General features: G+C 55.3%; 5 protein-coding genes across 5 annotated transcripts; 1 reads left to right on the top strand and 4 right to left on the bottom strand.

The window, feature by feature from the left end:
- Positions 1 to 335: 335 nt before the first annotated feature.
- CGCS363_v013222 (uncharacterized protein) lies at positions 336 to 1,259 on the bottom strand (the record flags this gene model as incomplete). The annotated part of the gene is made up of 1 exon (XM_036645071.1): positions 336 to 1,259. One exon carries the CDS (start codon positions 1,257 to 1,259, stop codon positions 336 to 338), a length of 924 nt encoding a protein of 307 aa, XP_036489514.1.
- A 3,018-nt stretch (positions 1,260 to 4,277) lies between these two features.
- On the top strand, positions 4,278 to 4,919 carry ypgQ (Uncharacterized protein; the record flags this gene model as incomplete). Its single annotated transcript, XM_036645072.1, has 1 exon — positions 4,278 to 4,919. The coding sequence occupies one exon, from the start codon at positions 4,278 to 4,280 to the stop codon at positions 4,917 to 4,919; it is 642 nt and encodes a 213-aa protein (XP_036489515.1).
- Positions 4,920 to 5,077: 158 nt separating this feature from the next.
- On the bottom strand, positions 5,078 to 5,797 carry CGCS363_v013224 (uncharacterized protein; the record flags this gene model as incomplete). The annotated part of the gene is made up of 1 exon (XM_036645073.1): positions 5,078 to 5,797. The coding sequence occupies one exon, from the start codon at positions 5,795 to 5,797 to the stop codon at positions 5,078 to 5,080; it is 720 nt and encodes a 239-aa protein (XP_036489512.1).
- A 1,730-nt stretch (positions 5,798 to 7,527) lies between these two features.
- Positions 7,528 to 10,095, bottom strand: CGCS363_v013225 (uncharacterized protein; the record flags this gene model as incomplete). The annotated part of the gene is made up of 3 exons (XM_036645074.1): positions 7,528 to 8,207; positions 9,242 to 9,996; positions 10,064 to 10,095. The coding sequence occupies 3 exons, from the start codon at positions 10,093 to 10,095 to the stop codon at positions 7,528 to 7,530; spliced, it is 1,467 nt and encodes a 488-aa protein (XP_036489513.1).
- A 2,978-nt stretch (positions 10,096 to 13,073) lies between these two features.
- CGCS363_v013226 (putative agmatinase 1) lies at positions 13,074 to 14,652 on the bottom strand (the record flags this gene model as incomplete). The annotated part of the gene is made up of 8 exons (XM_036645075.1): positions 13,074 to 13,211; positions 13,279 to 13,394; positions 13,462 to 13,764; positions 13,815 to 14,044; positions 14,092 to 14,175; positions 14,228 to 14,318; positions 14,370 to 14,466; positions 14,518 to 14,652. The coding sequence occupies 8 exons, from the start codon at positions 14,650 to 14,652 to the stop codon at positions 13,074 to 13,076; spliced, it is 1,194 nt and encodes a 397-aa protein (XP_036489510.1).
- Positions 14,653 to 14,889: the final 237 nt, after the last annotated feature.

Below are 14,889 nucleotides of genomic sequence, written 5' to 3' on the forward strand. Positions count from 1 at the left end.
CATGACAAACGAAACGGGCACGCGCGATTCGGACGGGGTGATCGCGGCGTGGGGTCGCAGCATCGACCCACTTGGGACGAGGTGTTGCGGGCAGTACCGAGACCGGCTCGGCATGCCGCTGCTCCTCGGTGGATGCAATGATGGTTGGAAACGTGCGCTGACTGCCGTGTGCCGGCGTCGCCGCCTGGCCCCCAGGGGCCGAGACGGGAGCGGCAAAGAGAACGGGTCGCGCGACGAAATGAATGTGTGTCCACGTGGGACTTCTTCTTCGGGTTTGTTTCTGATTAAGGTCTTCATGGTGATGTTGTGTCCTCCCCGGGACGGCATCGGGCTCTTCATCGGACGACCATGCCGTGGCGGCGGCTGTTGGAGACGTACTCCTCCTCCTCGTCGGACTCCTCGTCGGAAGAGTCGGAGCACTCGGAGCTGTCGCCGTAGCCGCAGCGGGCACCGCCACAGTCGATCTTGACGCGGTCGCCCTTGCGGGTGATGCCGTAGCGCTCGCAGGTGCAGGTGCTGACGTCGGAGCCGGGGGTGCTGTAGCCGGACATGGACGAGTTGGGGCTGGAGCTGTCGGAGCGGTAGGAGAGGCTGGAGCCGCTAGACGACACGGGCGAGCTGGAGAAGTCTGTCACGATATCCTCATCGTCGAAGCCGGCGGCACCGAAGCGGGCGGTGAGCTCCTCGAGATCCTCATCGCGGTAGTCGCCGTTGAGGATGTGCTGAGTGGCGTGGGGCGACGTGGGCTTGGGGGCCTTGATCTGAGAGATGGAGAGGGGTCGGCCCTTGGGGATGTCGCGCGACGAGGAGCGGTTGCGGCTGCTCTTCTTGTCCTTGGAGGAGGAGCGGCGGGAGCTGCGAGAAGAGGAGTGGGAGGAGGAGTGTGATGAAGACTTGGAGGAGGACTTGGAAGACGAGGACGACTTGGAGGACTTGCTGCTGGAGCTGCTTGACTTGCCGGACGAGGGAACGTCGAGAATGTTCAGCTCGCGGCCGGTGGTGGGCTCAACGGTGGAGGTGACGCTGGGGTTGTGGGCGACGTGGTAGCCGTCGATGATGTAGTAGTACCAGTAGCGCTGGCCGGCGGACAGGGTGGAACCGCTGAACTTGAAGGTGCCCTTCCACGAGCCGGACTTGGAGGAAGTCTTGTCCTTGGACAGGGGAAGTTGTCCGACGTAGTTGTCCCAGGAGCCAAGAAGGTGGACGGTCTTGACGCCGGAAGAAACGCGAAGAGAGAAAGAGAGTTGAGTGGACGACATTATTGCGATTTGTCAGGAGAAGCTGCGAACAAGGTGTGAAACTGTTGAATAATGGTGGTCGATTGAGCAAGAAATTCCAGATTTCCGATTAGGGGTAAAGTTGCCCAGCAACTTGGTGGTGGTGATGCAAAAAATTGGTGTTTTTGGAAATAACGGTTATTGGGTATTAGTTGATGCTGCAATTAGGAATAGAGACCAGCTCTAGGGAAACAAAGAACAAAAAACAACGGAAAGGGGGAAAATCAAAGACCTGGAATTACTTGTCGAGTGCTTGCTGAAGAGAAGAGAGAGGAAAGGAAGACGAAAGGGATGGGAGGCTTCCATTATATGCCTTGAGCGGCCGTAGTTGGAGGCCAGGCGAGGCCGCATGAGAGGGCCAACGACACATTGTGTGTGTGGTGGGTTGGAAAAGCCACTCGAGATGCGGTGCTACATGCGCCGCTCATGGCTGGGGCAAGCAAGCAAGCAGGCAGTCAGCGTGCCTAGTCCCAAGGTACTACGCAGTAGTGGAGTGTGCAAAGGAAGCATCACTTGATGGACGGCCCAATGAGGAGGATGCTGGGCATGGCAAGGCTTGTGGATGGCCGATGCAGGTAGCCAATATCACACTGGTGATGGTGCTCCGCGTCGGCGCTCAAGAGATCAGCCGGCCGGGGATCCCCTCGCTCCAGGACGGGAACTGGGAAGTTGGGAGCTAGTGAAGCTCTCTCGAGGTGTGCTGGCAAATAGGAAGCAGGGCGGCCTCAGCAAGCGCACCCCATCCCCATCGCCGTCACCTCTGGCGCGGTTGTTCCCCTCTTTCTCATTCGTACCCTAGGCAGGTAGGCAGAGGTCGTTTTCTGACCAAGTCCATTGTTGCGTTAGTGCTACCACGAGCCGGCCGCTGGGATGGGCCATGTCTGCACGCTGGGCGGTTAAGCATGGTGAAGGAGAGGGGTTTCCTGGACACGGCGGGCCAAAATAGAAGAGATAAGTGGATCCCATCCGGGATTGTGGGGACTAAAGCGCGGTACGTTCCTCCGTCCACCGCGTGGCTCCAAGCCGATTGCCCTTTTGGCTTGATTGGGCGTCTAAATCCCTGCCCTCATTGGCCAATAGATTTGCACGTCGCTCTTCTGTGCCCGGTCGCTTATCACCCGTCACCTGGTGATGTGCTGCACCTCGCGCCAATCAGCATCTCAACTCTTCAACTGCCTGTATGCAGCTTCGCGGAAGCATCACCACTCTCACAAGCCTTCCAGCCCTCCTCATACTTTTTTCTTTCCAACCGGATTGGCTTGGCCAGCCAAGTGCGAGATGAGGAGAAATGCCCATGACCGAATTCCCGCACCGTATTCGCTCGCTCGCCGTATCGGTCTGTCCGCATCACTGAATGAACTGACATACTGCATCATGCATCGAGTCAACATGCATGCGGTCTGCATGTACATGCGCGGCTTGCTGAGAAGACAAACTTCCTCATTGGAGTGTTGATGGCCTCCGCCAGCCGTCGCCCAGGGAAGAGCCGAAGATCGCGCGAGTCGGAAGAAAAGGGACACGGAAAGACGCGCCAGACGCCATGTTCCTGGTTCCCTGACGAACATGCAGGCTCTTCTGTACGCCGTCGTTCGCAGCATTCTCATCGTACTTGCCTTTGCATCGCACCATGGAAGACACATGCAATACTCGATCGTCTGTCCAAGTCGATATCCGTCTGTTGTGTCAAAGATGCGATGGTTAATGGAACCCAGGCCAAGGAGTGCTCAAAAAAAAAATCCCCGAATAAGGGGCCTGTGGGAGATCAAACACTACCGAGATCCGGAGCTGGGAGAGGGCGCAGAAATGGGGGCAGAAAAGCCAAAAAGCCATGCGTACCGCAGCCTGCTCCCCGTTTCCTGGGCGGTCTGGCCTGCCTGCCTGCCTGCCTGCCCTGTCGGCTGCTGTCAACAAGGCCGATCGTAAGGCGACCCGCCAAGGGCAAACTGCCGTCCTCCGCCTTCGGTCGACATCCGCCCCTCTGCGTGACCTTGAGCCACCCACACCTCGGCGATGGAAGGTGAGATACTGCCTGCCGTTCCATTCTTCTTCGGGATGGTCCCAAGGTGCGTCATCCGGCTCCATGCATGCGACGGTCTCTAGCTTCGGCGGGTATGTGAGGCCCATCACACGGAAGGAGCTCTGCCTGGCTGGAGAGAGGATGGACGACGCCGCGTCGATATCCCCTCAAGGCATCTCATGGCATCTTGGATCGAGGATCCAGTTCGCAGCATGCAGAAAGTCTGGACCGCCAAAAGCAGCTCATCGTGATCGCAGTTCCGTTACATCGGAAGGATCCTGTGGCCGGACGACGATATCCATGCGCCCGAGGCGACGTGAGATATCAACAACGAAGTGCTTGGTGATGCCGGCGGATGTCTCACAAAGACTGCAGGCTGGAAGCGGTCTGACCTCAGCATGGCGAGATTTCTGTCTGCTGACGAGCTGAATGTCCGCGAGTAACGTCGACGTTGCAGGCCTCACACGGGGTGATCTTGCGTACCTCGACCAAGAATCTTGGCCATCCAAGATCCATGCCGTTGTGGTGAGGTTGGTGTGGCATCTCGTAGGTGACGGGAGTACCTGGCGGGAATCAGCGGGATCGCCCGTGAGAGGCCAATGGATCCACCTACAGAAAGCTTACATCACGTGACTGTTCACATGTTGCCGTTCCAATGTCGCGAATTTCGTCCGTTGTTGAGTCGCGTTCTGCCCGCGTTTGCTCCGGTTATCTCCTGCTTCTATCGCCGGCCTGACTCAGTCACTTCAAGGCAGCAGCTCTCGAAGATCAAAATAACAGCTTCGATCAGCCTCAAGTCCGCCGCAGACCGCCGCTGGGACCTCTGATTACCAATCTACCTGTGAGAAGTCTTGCAGGTACCTTCGATAAAGGCACAGCTGTCTCGGTCTCGGAAGACCTAGAGGCTTTCGTCAAGTGCGATCCCAGAAAGAATAATCTGAAGGAAACTTCGACTACCTGATTGCCATCGCCCAGTCTTCGTCATGGCCTCCAACTCAACAACAAACGAAGAGCTCATCGCCAAGGTCACCGAGTATGTCGAGGCCTACATGGCAAAGTACGATGCTTCCCACGACTTCAACCATATCAAGCGCGTCCTCTCACTGGCCCACCGCATCTACGACCAATCCCCTACCTCCCCAGCACTAGACAAGCAGACCATCACACTCGCGGCCCTCCTCCATGACGTCGGCGACCGCAAGTACCTGAAGCCTGGCGAAGACGCATCGACACTAGTTTCCACAGTCCTTCAGTCTCTCGGCGCTGACGAACACCTTGCCGCCCGTGTACAGACCATTTGTCTGGGGGTCAGTTACTCCAGTGAGGTCAAGGATCCGGCCCGCGTTCGCAGCCTGATCGCCGACTACCCGGAGCTCGCAGTCGTGCAAGACGCCGACCGTTTGGATGCCATCGGCGCCGTGGGCGTCGGCCGATGCTTTACGTTCGGCGGTGCCAAGGGCGCTCGGAGCATGGACGACAGCATCCTGCACTTTGAGGAGAAGCTGGTGAAGCTGGAGGGCATGATGAAGACGGAGATTGGAAAGGAAATGGCGAGAGAGCGTACGAAGCGAATCTTGACCTTCATGGAGTGGTGGCAGGATGAGGCCGGGCCAATCAGCGCATGAGTCAACAAGTTCCTTTTTCTCGGAATTTTGGAGGTGTCCGTTTTCGATTCAACTCGATACCCAATTTTGTTTGTATTGTCCAGGTCCGTGTCTCAACTAGGACAGCTTTTTAAACATGCTCAAAACGAGCCCGTTCACGATCTATACCATTCCTCTCCTCAGCTTTGTTGCTCAACTGCCTGCGGTCTTTCTCGAGCAAGTCGAGCCTTTCTCAGTCGTCTCTGCGCGCGTCTGTATCTCCAAGCCCAGTCTATCAGCCCCAGCAGTGGAAGGACAAAAACATCGACCGTCCTGACCGAAGTCCGCAGCTTGAAGTCGTCCTGCACGCGCGGTCGGTCGAACGACGAGCACAGCGTGTTGACCAAATACAAGCAGACCTCCCTCAGCAGCTCTCGGCCCTCAAAGTTGAACAAGAACGCAAACCCGCTTCCATCCTCCCACGGAACCTCCGCGTTCCTCACCCGCTTCGAGTACAGCTCGCCGAAGCTGTCGTCCCGCGCCAGCATGAAGGCAGTCACAGCTGCCCGGCGCAGCAGTCGTGGGTTCGGGCCCTCGAAGGTGAGGAGCGTCGCGACGAGGCAGGCCCAGGGCAGGCGGTCGCGCAGGCCGAAGTAGTACAGGAAGGAGGTGTACATGTAAGCGCCGCAGCAGACGCCGACGCAGGTCGTGAGGTCGAATCCGCGAGTAATGAGGAAGAGGAGACCCATAAGGGGGTAGGTCGCGACGAAGAGGCGGAAGTGGTTCGTGAGGGTGATCCACACCTCCCAAATGATCGCTGCAAGGACCTCCCAGATGATGCCGCCAAGGCCTCCGATGCCTAGCAGTATCATGACGTAAACGCGGGTCCCGGAGACGGCAGGCTGTCGGACGACTGCCATGGCTCGACGGTTGATACTGGGCGAGGGAATGGTTCGGACTGAGTTACTCGGCGCGGATTTGAGGTTCGTTTGAAGACGGAAACGTCCGGGGCATCGTGGTTGTCAAGGTATAGGGAAAGAGAGGTGAGGCGTGGTGAACGCGCCTTATCTATCCAGGTTGTTGGGAATAATAAAGTTAGGGCATAGCTGGCGCATTCCCAAGGGGTGAGCAGGCGCGATTCAAAGTGGTGTCTCACCTTCTCTCCCTTAGCTTCTCACGAACCCCCCACGTAGCGCGCGCCATGGAACGCCACAACGGTACCCCAATCTCCGGAAATAAGGATTCGAAGCACATTTTCTTCGACCTTGTGAGGAAACCTTGAGAGCAAGTCGATCTGGACATAAAGCTGCCTGCAGCATGCAACGTCGGCGGTCGTCCTTCACGCACAGATACAAACAAACCGTTGGGATTCCCGGACCCTGAAGCTGTCGCCATGGAGAAGCTACCGACCGAGGTTCTAGAGAAGATACTGCTGCCAGAGAACTTTGAATGGCCAGCCGTTTTCGACGAGACGACCGCATTGATCGATGACCTTTTCGACGTCAACTTCTTCAACACTTGGAGGCGGTCATGGGTGTATCTTCGTGTCTGCCGCGGCTTCAACGAGGCGCTGAAGCCCATTCTCTCTGCCAAGTTTAAAAGACAGGCTGTTGCGCTTTTAATGCTGCTTCACGATTCACCACATCGGCGGCTGCAGGTACTTCATCCGCCACGGGACGAACGCGAGACTTCAGACTTCAAACCTTTCCTCAAATGTTGGAACTTGAAGGATAGACAGATTTTGAGCTTGATCCACAGCATACACCAGACTCTCGACGAGCCCAAGGCCGTCTGGCCGAGTTCGCACGGATTCCCGAACTTGGAGATGAGCCTCGGCGAGGCGGAGAGCCTCATATACCTTCTCTGGGAAGAGAGATGTCGACGTCATCCGCAGGAAGCAGCATATAGTACATGTGTATTGAAACATACACTGAGTCTCAAAGAGATTGTGTCATCGAGAATTCATGATCGAAGGCCACATGAAGAAGGACTTTTACATTACATTGGAAGGCTGGGCCAGTTGAACTGGTATGAAAAACAAATGATACAGGCGGCACAACATAGTTGTGAGTACTGAACGATTCAAGCTGATTTGAGAGCCTTTGTTCTGACGAGTTGGACCTAGAAACCCCACGATATAGAAAATTTTGATCTATCACTCGAAAGAGCTTTGTTATCTGAGGGCGAAGTGACATTTTTTATATTTAATAGTATGCGGTTTAATTGTTCCTACTGTTTTTACAATAATTGCAATCATTCTTGCCGTTGTCGTTATTGCTGTATATATCGTCTATATTTAGACTGCGGAATTACCTCTAAAGTATTCCTACGTTACGTGATGTCTCCTCCGAAATGCACCTGGTAGAAAAGACGATGACGAGACAAGTCAGCTCAAAAGAGCATTTCAACCACCCGTAGTAGTCGTATATTACACATTCGATATATGTCTGGAGTTATCTTCCTCGTTTTTAACCTTTTAGAAATCATCTATTGAAGTCACCTCCTCCTGTATGTTTAAAGACAAAATAAAGAAGGACGGATGATGATAGTAGAAAAAAGGGCAGGGGTAACGCTAAGAACAACGACGATAGACGACAACAATGACGACGATGACGATAGACGACGACGATAGCTCGTAGGCCTCCTACGATTAGGTCACCGTCCTGAACCATAACTTGATGAGATCGTCGACCAAAGGGTCGACCGTCATACGCAAGCATTCCAGGGTCTGCATCTGACCCTCCTGCATTTTCTTATACGCATAGCAGCCCGCGGGATCCTCACCGCGCCACCAATGCATACACGAATAGGTCGGACCGCCGAGCCTCAGGAGGTCTTCCCGATACTGCCAGCACCAGTCGTCGAAAGCGCACAGTACCAGTTTCTCCGCGCGGTCATTGTTCATCGCCAATATTAGGCGTTCGTCGCGAATGGTGACCACGCGGTTCGGATTTCTGAGGGCCACGTACATGTTCCAGAGGAAACTGTTCCTCTGCCGTTCGTCCAGCATCCAACGCTCCAGGATTTGGCTGAGGGACTGTAGTGGGTGGTAGCAGCCCTCGATGACCCCTATCCAACCGAGCTCGTGCTGGGCGCAGTCGACGATAACCGTGGCGGCCAGGATGCTGAGGGCCTCTTGACGGAAGGCATGGCTTAGCAACGGAAAGAGGAAGTCGTTGAAGCGGCGGCAGACGGTGCGCAGCTTCCAGAACCTCCTCCATCTCAGGAAGAACTCTGGGTCGTGGTTGGCCACGTCGGGCGCCTTTTCCTGGAATACGTGAGAGACGGAATGGTAGGCAACGTCCGGCAGCAAAATCGACCACAGTAGTTCTTGGGGGAGTTTCAGTATCCCCGCGAGTTGCGGCGTGGGTTGTGCTATCTTGCAGCTTAGAGTTTTGAGATTTGTGGTTGGTTTGAGGCATGCGGCTGGTACCATCTTGCTGCTTGGAAGTTTGAGATATGCGGCTGGTTCGAGGTGTGTGGTTGGGTTGCAGAAGCTAAGGCAATCGAGAATGTGAAATATGCTGTCTGGTTTGCGGTCTTGTTCGTTTATAGTTGTCGAAATGCATAAGACTCAGTAACAACTTTTCGCAAACCTTTGCAACCTCTTTTCTAGGTTGATATCTCCATCAAGGTCGCCCAGGCAGGCACCTACATGCTTTCTTATACTGCACGCAACTACATTTTCTAACTCTCTTTCGTCGCTATTATTATCATTATCATTGTTGCTGTCGTTTTTATCATCGTCGTCGTCCGTCGTCGTCGTCCGTCGTCGTCCTCCGTCGTCGTCCTCCGTCGTCGTCCACCGTCGTCGTCCACCGCCGTTAGGGTTTTCTCTTCTGCCGTCGTCCTTATTAGTTGTACTACGATTGAAGTTGTAGAGAACACTGTGCGGCTAGCAAGATTCTTATTAAAAGGCGAGGTTACCTTCGTTTGTACTGTTCCCACTCACACACGACAGCAATAGTGGTAATGACTTTTTCAGCAGTGCATCAGGTAACACCACGACTACAGCACGATCTGCATAAATACAACTCCATACGCCTGGTGGCCAGCCCTGATCCTAGCATGTTCCACGATGCCGATGATTAAAAGAAACAGTACTATGTGTGTATAAATGGCTTGTAATTCCAATAATTCGACAATTCCTCCGTACGGGATATCAAGAGAGTGAGTTTACAGGAAAAGAGCAGCAACGACGCCAACAACGGCAAGATAACCAACGGTGTTCTGAGCGGCACCAGCTGTTGGCACAGAAGAAGGACCCGTACTGGAAGGAGAACCCGGAGTACCTGTGGGACCGCTTGGGGTTCGAGTTGCGGAAGAGGAAGGGGTAGTGGACTGGCCGGGTTGACCAGACTGACCAGGTTGGGTAGATTGTCCAGGTTGACCGGGTTGACCGGGCTGGCCAGGTTGGCCCGGAGTACCAGGTGCGCCGGGGTTGCTGGTAGGAGCTCCGGGAGCACCACTGCCGCCCGGGGTCGTTGTTGGGGCAGTACCGTTACCACGCGGGACAGTTGTCGGAATAGTGCCATTGCCGCGAGACATCGAGGGGGCCATGCCATTACCACGAGAAGTCGTCGGAGCAGTGCCATTACCGCGACCGCCACCACCACCACCGCTTCCACCACCGCTGCCACCTCCGCCGCCACCTCCGCCGCCAGTACCAGGACCAGTAGGCTCAGGCATGGGGAAAGTGAATCCAAACGTCGAAGAGCTCCTCGTCATCATGGAACCGCCGCCGCCGCGTCCACCGCCAGCACCGGTACCATTACCACCGGGGGCCATGCTACCAGTAGGTCTCCCGACGGGGTATGTCTGAGAGCCCGTGACGGCGGAGTACGGAGTGCACACGCTGGGCGGTAGGAGGAAGGGCTGAGGGCTGGCGTAGACGACGCAGTTCTTCTCGCAGGCGGCATCGCCCGCGTCGGCGTTGCTCATCCAGCACTGCGCGGGCTGGACGCCGCGGGGGTACTCCCCGGCGAGGTTGTTTGTGCAGCGGCCCGGTTGCCCCTTGCCTTGGGCGTTGCAGCGGATGATGATGTCTGTGCCGAAGGAGTCGCCGGCGCACCATTGGGAGTTGGCGCGGGAGCAGGTGTATACGCCCGTTGTTTGGTTGCTATGCGTTGCGTGTTAGTGGCGTGGAGGGAGGGATATGGAGTGATGGAAGGGAGAGAGGGACTAACTATGTGTAATCGGCTGATGCCAGGGCCGACATGGCCAACAGTATGGAGGTGTGTGTCTTCATCTTTTGTGGTTTGCAGTGGATGCCTGCTTCCTTGCGCAGTGTTGAAATAGTTATGAAGAACGACAACTGAACGGTGTAAGTGAGAGGGCAGGTAGTATATATAAAGCAAAGCACACAAAAACGAGTGATGTGATGCTTATGCTATAATATGATGCAACTGACGAGAGTGAAGATGGGATGGTGAAAACATTCGGGGAAGCGAGGGTGTGTGTTGGAAGCAAGGGCATCCATATATAAACGATGAAAGATGGTGTGAGCTTATTAGTCGCGACGACGGCGAGAAGAAACATCGGGAAGCCATCTTCGGGCGCGCGTGGGATGGAGAGGCTGGGATGGGCGAGCTAGCGCAAGCAAGCAACGCAAACAAGGCAAGCCTGTCCACCCATCCACGCAACAGCTGGAGTCGCGGAGAGAGACAAGAAGCGTTGAGACACGAGAAAGGGACAGGTTGACGGTACTGGCGCAGCCGGGCTGGACTGAGGCTGGTAGCGGCGCACGCGGGTTTCCCGATGAGACGAAATCGGGGCGCTCCTCGGTCTATTGTGCGGACTTTGCATCTGACAGATACGGCCGCCCTTCACATTTCTCGGTCGTTCTTTTTCTATCTTCCTTTCCTCATAGATTTCGTTCAAATATCGGCTTTTGTGTAATCTTAGCCTAGAGCCGTACCTGGCTGACTAGAATGTGTCCGAGAGCGTTTGTGTAGGTTTCGCGCCGGTCTACCTCGCCTGGGTGCGATATGCGGGAAACGATGGTGTGAGATGTTTCTGCAACCAGGATCTCGGCAGAAGTCTCCGATGGACCGGGACAAGGTATTTTTTGCGTTTGGGAGGGTCAGTGAATGCCAGTGGCAGGCAAGGGAAACCCACATCGCAATGTCTCGCCTTCAGGAAAACGAGAGGAGAGACGGCGAGGATGACCGTGTCGCTGACATCACGAAACGGAAATCCAACCCCTTGTGGCTACGCATTCTGCAGAGACTGCCAGAATCTCGTTTCCGGCCCGTCACATCTCCGAGATGCCTTCAAATCTCTTCCATACTGACCGGTTGGTAGTTTGCAGTTCCTTAGAAATGTTGTCAGTTACATAAGGCGAGGAGCAGACTTCCACGTGTGGGACTATACGCCAGGACACTGGAGAGGTCATCCAACTCCGGGAAGAGCCGTCTTTGGTTAGATTTGCAACCGTTCGCCATCTTCAAGTCTTCACAGACATTGACTCTGCAGACGGGCAATTTCCAACACCGGGCACCCGCTTCCGAGTGAGACAAGCCCATACAACGCAAACCTGCAGGTGGCCGGGACGAAGATGCTCTCCCTCGCGCCCGGAAACAAATGACCATCGCCTCCACGAGAAATCGCGGCGACAACACGTGCAGGCGTTCAAGCCACCCACCGTCGCAGGCTCTTCATCATCCATGGGTCATCAGCGCAAGGAATGACTCTCGACCAAGTCCGTTATCCGCTCCGAGTCGCCAAGGTTGGATGATGGGACGGAGCAGTCGCGGATGATCCGGCATTCGGAGCTGGGCGCAGTGTGGTCTGCGTCATTGCCACGGAGAAGCAAACGTGACCGGATCTGAGATTTCTCTCGCCGTGACAGATGCTAAGCTTCTTGCCCCGTGAACTCTGCTGTTGTAGCTGCCCAGCTGTGGCACTGCGCAGTATGTAGCTGAGATCGCGAGATTGTCGAATGAGAACGAGTAGACGGTTTGACAGCTGCTTAACCTACGGCGACGACGGACGCTCGGTAAGGTAGCTAGCGAAGGCACCGCCTCGTGGCCCGCGGTGCCGATTCAGCTTGAGGCTTGACACTTGTGGCGAGACCCGTGAAGAAACCAACGTTTTTTGATCGTATCCTTTCAGCTGGACAAGCCTCGATGGCGTTGAGTGAAAGCATGGCACAATGCTATTCTTATCCTTGACTCACTTACACGATCTGCTGGCTGCGGCCATCATTTCTGTCCGCACCAACGCCATCGACGATACTATTGAAATCATGCAACTTGCATGTTCGCCGTTCGCGTACTTCAAAAGAGCAAAGAAAAGGCATGCCTGGGCAGTTGGCCTCCACCGGCGCACCCAGCGCGCTGGAATGTTCCCTGCCTTCCCCCCTGCCCTTAACCAGCCTAACCCTGTAACGAAAATAGAAAACCACTCAAGAGGCCCTGTCCGATTCGTCCCCGCCGCTACCGAAAACACACACAGCAGCGTGGAGGCGCCTTTGGGTCCCGTCCGTGCTGCCCCCCACCCCCCACTAACTCTAACATCTCTCCCTCGGCCCCCAAATCGCGATGCGGGCTCCGATGCGCTACACATTCCAGACGCGGGTTGGGTTTTGGCAGCTGAGGGAGATGGCCAGCATGACGGGGTGGGAGGGCAGTCCTGTCTTCTCTTGCTCTCAGCTGACCTGCCACGGCTATGGGTGTGTAACGTGTGAAGGAGAATTGGCGACTTCGGGTGATGTCATTGCTGCCCCTCCTGCGATTGATGTTAGCTTGCACGATGAAGTAATCTTTGGAGGCAAAAGAGTTGTCGATGCTCTACGACCTATGTTTTTTTTTTGGTGATATTCAGTGATGAGACTGACCTCGTTAAGTGTACTGTAGCGACTTCTTCCCATGGTTTAGCTTCATGTTTTTCATCCTTGTTTTCTCTGTCATGCTCATGATTGTCTTTGTTGTCTTCGCTCTAGCCGTCGCTTCGTCTTCTTTTTCAATAATACTAGGAGCGGATCATTTCTTCGACTTGTTTTATTTGTTCTCTCATAGACTCGTGATAAACATGACAACAACCCACCGGCCGCGACACCAATCACCAACTTTTCCTCTGACCACCACCCACCAACCAACGCCTGTCATAGAAACTTCATCACTAGGCTGCCAAGAATCATATCTGACCACAGAGCCATTCTCGACACCCTAGGTCTCCAGGATGGATATTATGTGATTACAACTCCTCCGAAGCAGACTCGGTCTCGTTGACCATGGCGCTGAGGGGTCCGCGCTTGACCATGATGCTCATGATCTCGTACAGAGCGTCGGCCGCGGCCATGGTGGTGTGCTCGGCGTTGGTGTCGTACGCAGGCTGTGTGGGTCGACGTGTTAGTCTCAGGGGCCGCTACAACCATTACAACCGCACGGGGTAAACTTACAGCAACCTCGACGATGTCCGCAGCAATCAGATTGAGGCTTTCAAGTCCACGCAGAATAGTGCGAAGCTCACGAGTAGACCAACCGCCAGTTTCAGGGGTACCAGTAGCAGGGGCGACTGCGCAAAGCCGGTCAGCATGACTTGTTCCTTTACACAACAAAACACGAAGCACTTGCCCACTTACAGGCGGGGTCGAGGGTGTCAATGTCCAGAGACAGGTAGACGGGGTTCTTGGTGCCGACGCGGTCGATGATTCTCTTGATGATACCGTCGGTGCCGATGGTGTCGATCTCGCGTGCCTCGACGATCTCGAAGCCGCAGTAGCCGTCGTTCTCGTAGTCGCTGGGGCCGCTGAGCGTGGTGCGGATACCGGCGTGGATGTTGGAGTCGTTGCGGAGAAGGCCCTCCTGGGAGGCGTGGTAGAAGTAGGTGCCGTGGTTGATGCTGGCGACCTCGGAAGGCGAGCCGCCGAAGACCTTGGGGCGCCCTGACTCTGTTTAGCATTCAGAAAGCGATTCATCTGCTGAAGGTACTCACAGGTGTCGAGATGGCTGTCAAAGTGGATGACGGACACGGGACCGTAGGCACGGTTGATGGAGCGCAGCAGGGGGAGGGTGATGGTGTGGTCACCGCCGAGGGTGATGACACGGGGCAGAGTCCGCGAGTTCTTGGCCGGGCCCTTCTTCGCCGCATCCGTGGCAGGCTTGCGGGTGAGGATGTTGAAGTGGCCCTCCTCGATCTGGTGAAGAGCCCAGGTGTTGTCATAGCTATTTCGATGTAAGTATAAGCGGGGATATTGCCAAAAGAGACATACCTGGTCACGGGGATGTCGCCACAGTCAAGGACGGTAGCCCAGCTGTTGAAAGGGTTCGTGTCCAAGGGGACGTTGTACCCTCCGCTTGAAGAGAGTCAGCGATAGTGTTGTGATGAAGCCCTCATATGGATCTTACTAGAGGTTCAGGCGACGAGAGCCTTGACGGATACCGGAAGGTCCGAAACGAGCACCGGGGCGGTAGGAGGTACCGGTGTCGAAGGGAGCACCTTTCCAAAGTCAGCGTAGCTCCAGTAACCGGCAATAAACGACGTGCTTACCAATGAAGGCAATATCGTACTGGACGTTGCCCTGCGCCAGACACGGCTGGTAAGGCAAACGACCGAAGGTGGAAATGCCCGAGAACACGGAGTCGGCCTGGTATTGTCAGTGACGTGATGTAGACACACATACTTTTGCTCTGCGCACCTGAGTACCGCCATCACCCGGCAGAGTGTTGTACCAGAGAGACTGGTGAGGTCCAGACATGGACTTCTGGTCATGGTCTCCGTGACCGTAGACGGTTGCCGTGAGGGCAAGGGCGAGAAGACTCCGGGAAATCATGTTGCTGACGGTCGATTGGCGCGAATCTTTGTCAATGGCTACAATAGATCAGGCAAAATTTCGTGCGGGCGAAGACTGAGCTTTTAAAACAGAACTCTCGGGTAGCTGCAAGGTCCGAGAGATTCTAGAAAAGATTGGCCGTCGAGCTCGACAGCTCTTCTCCACGCATGGAGGCCTAGAGCAGCATTACGCAGTGACTGGGACCAGCTCCCAGGCTTATCGTCTACGGATTGGCCA

This window comes from Colletotrichum siamense (assembly GCF_013390195.1).
Source record: "Colletotrichum siamense strain Cg363 chromosome Unknown KSG_Cg363_contig09, whole genome shotgun sequence".
Lineage (NCBI taxonomy): Eukaryota > Fungi > Ascomycota > Sordariomycetes > Glomerellales > Glomerellaceae > Colletotrichum > Colletotrichum siamense.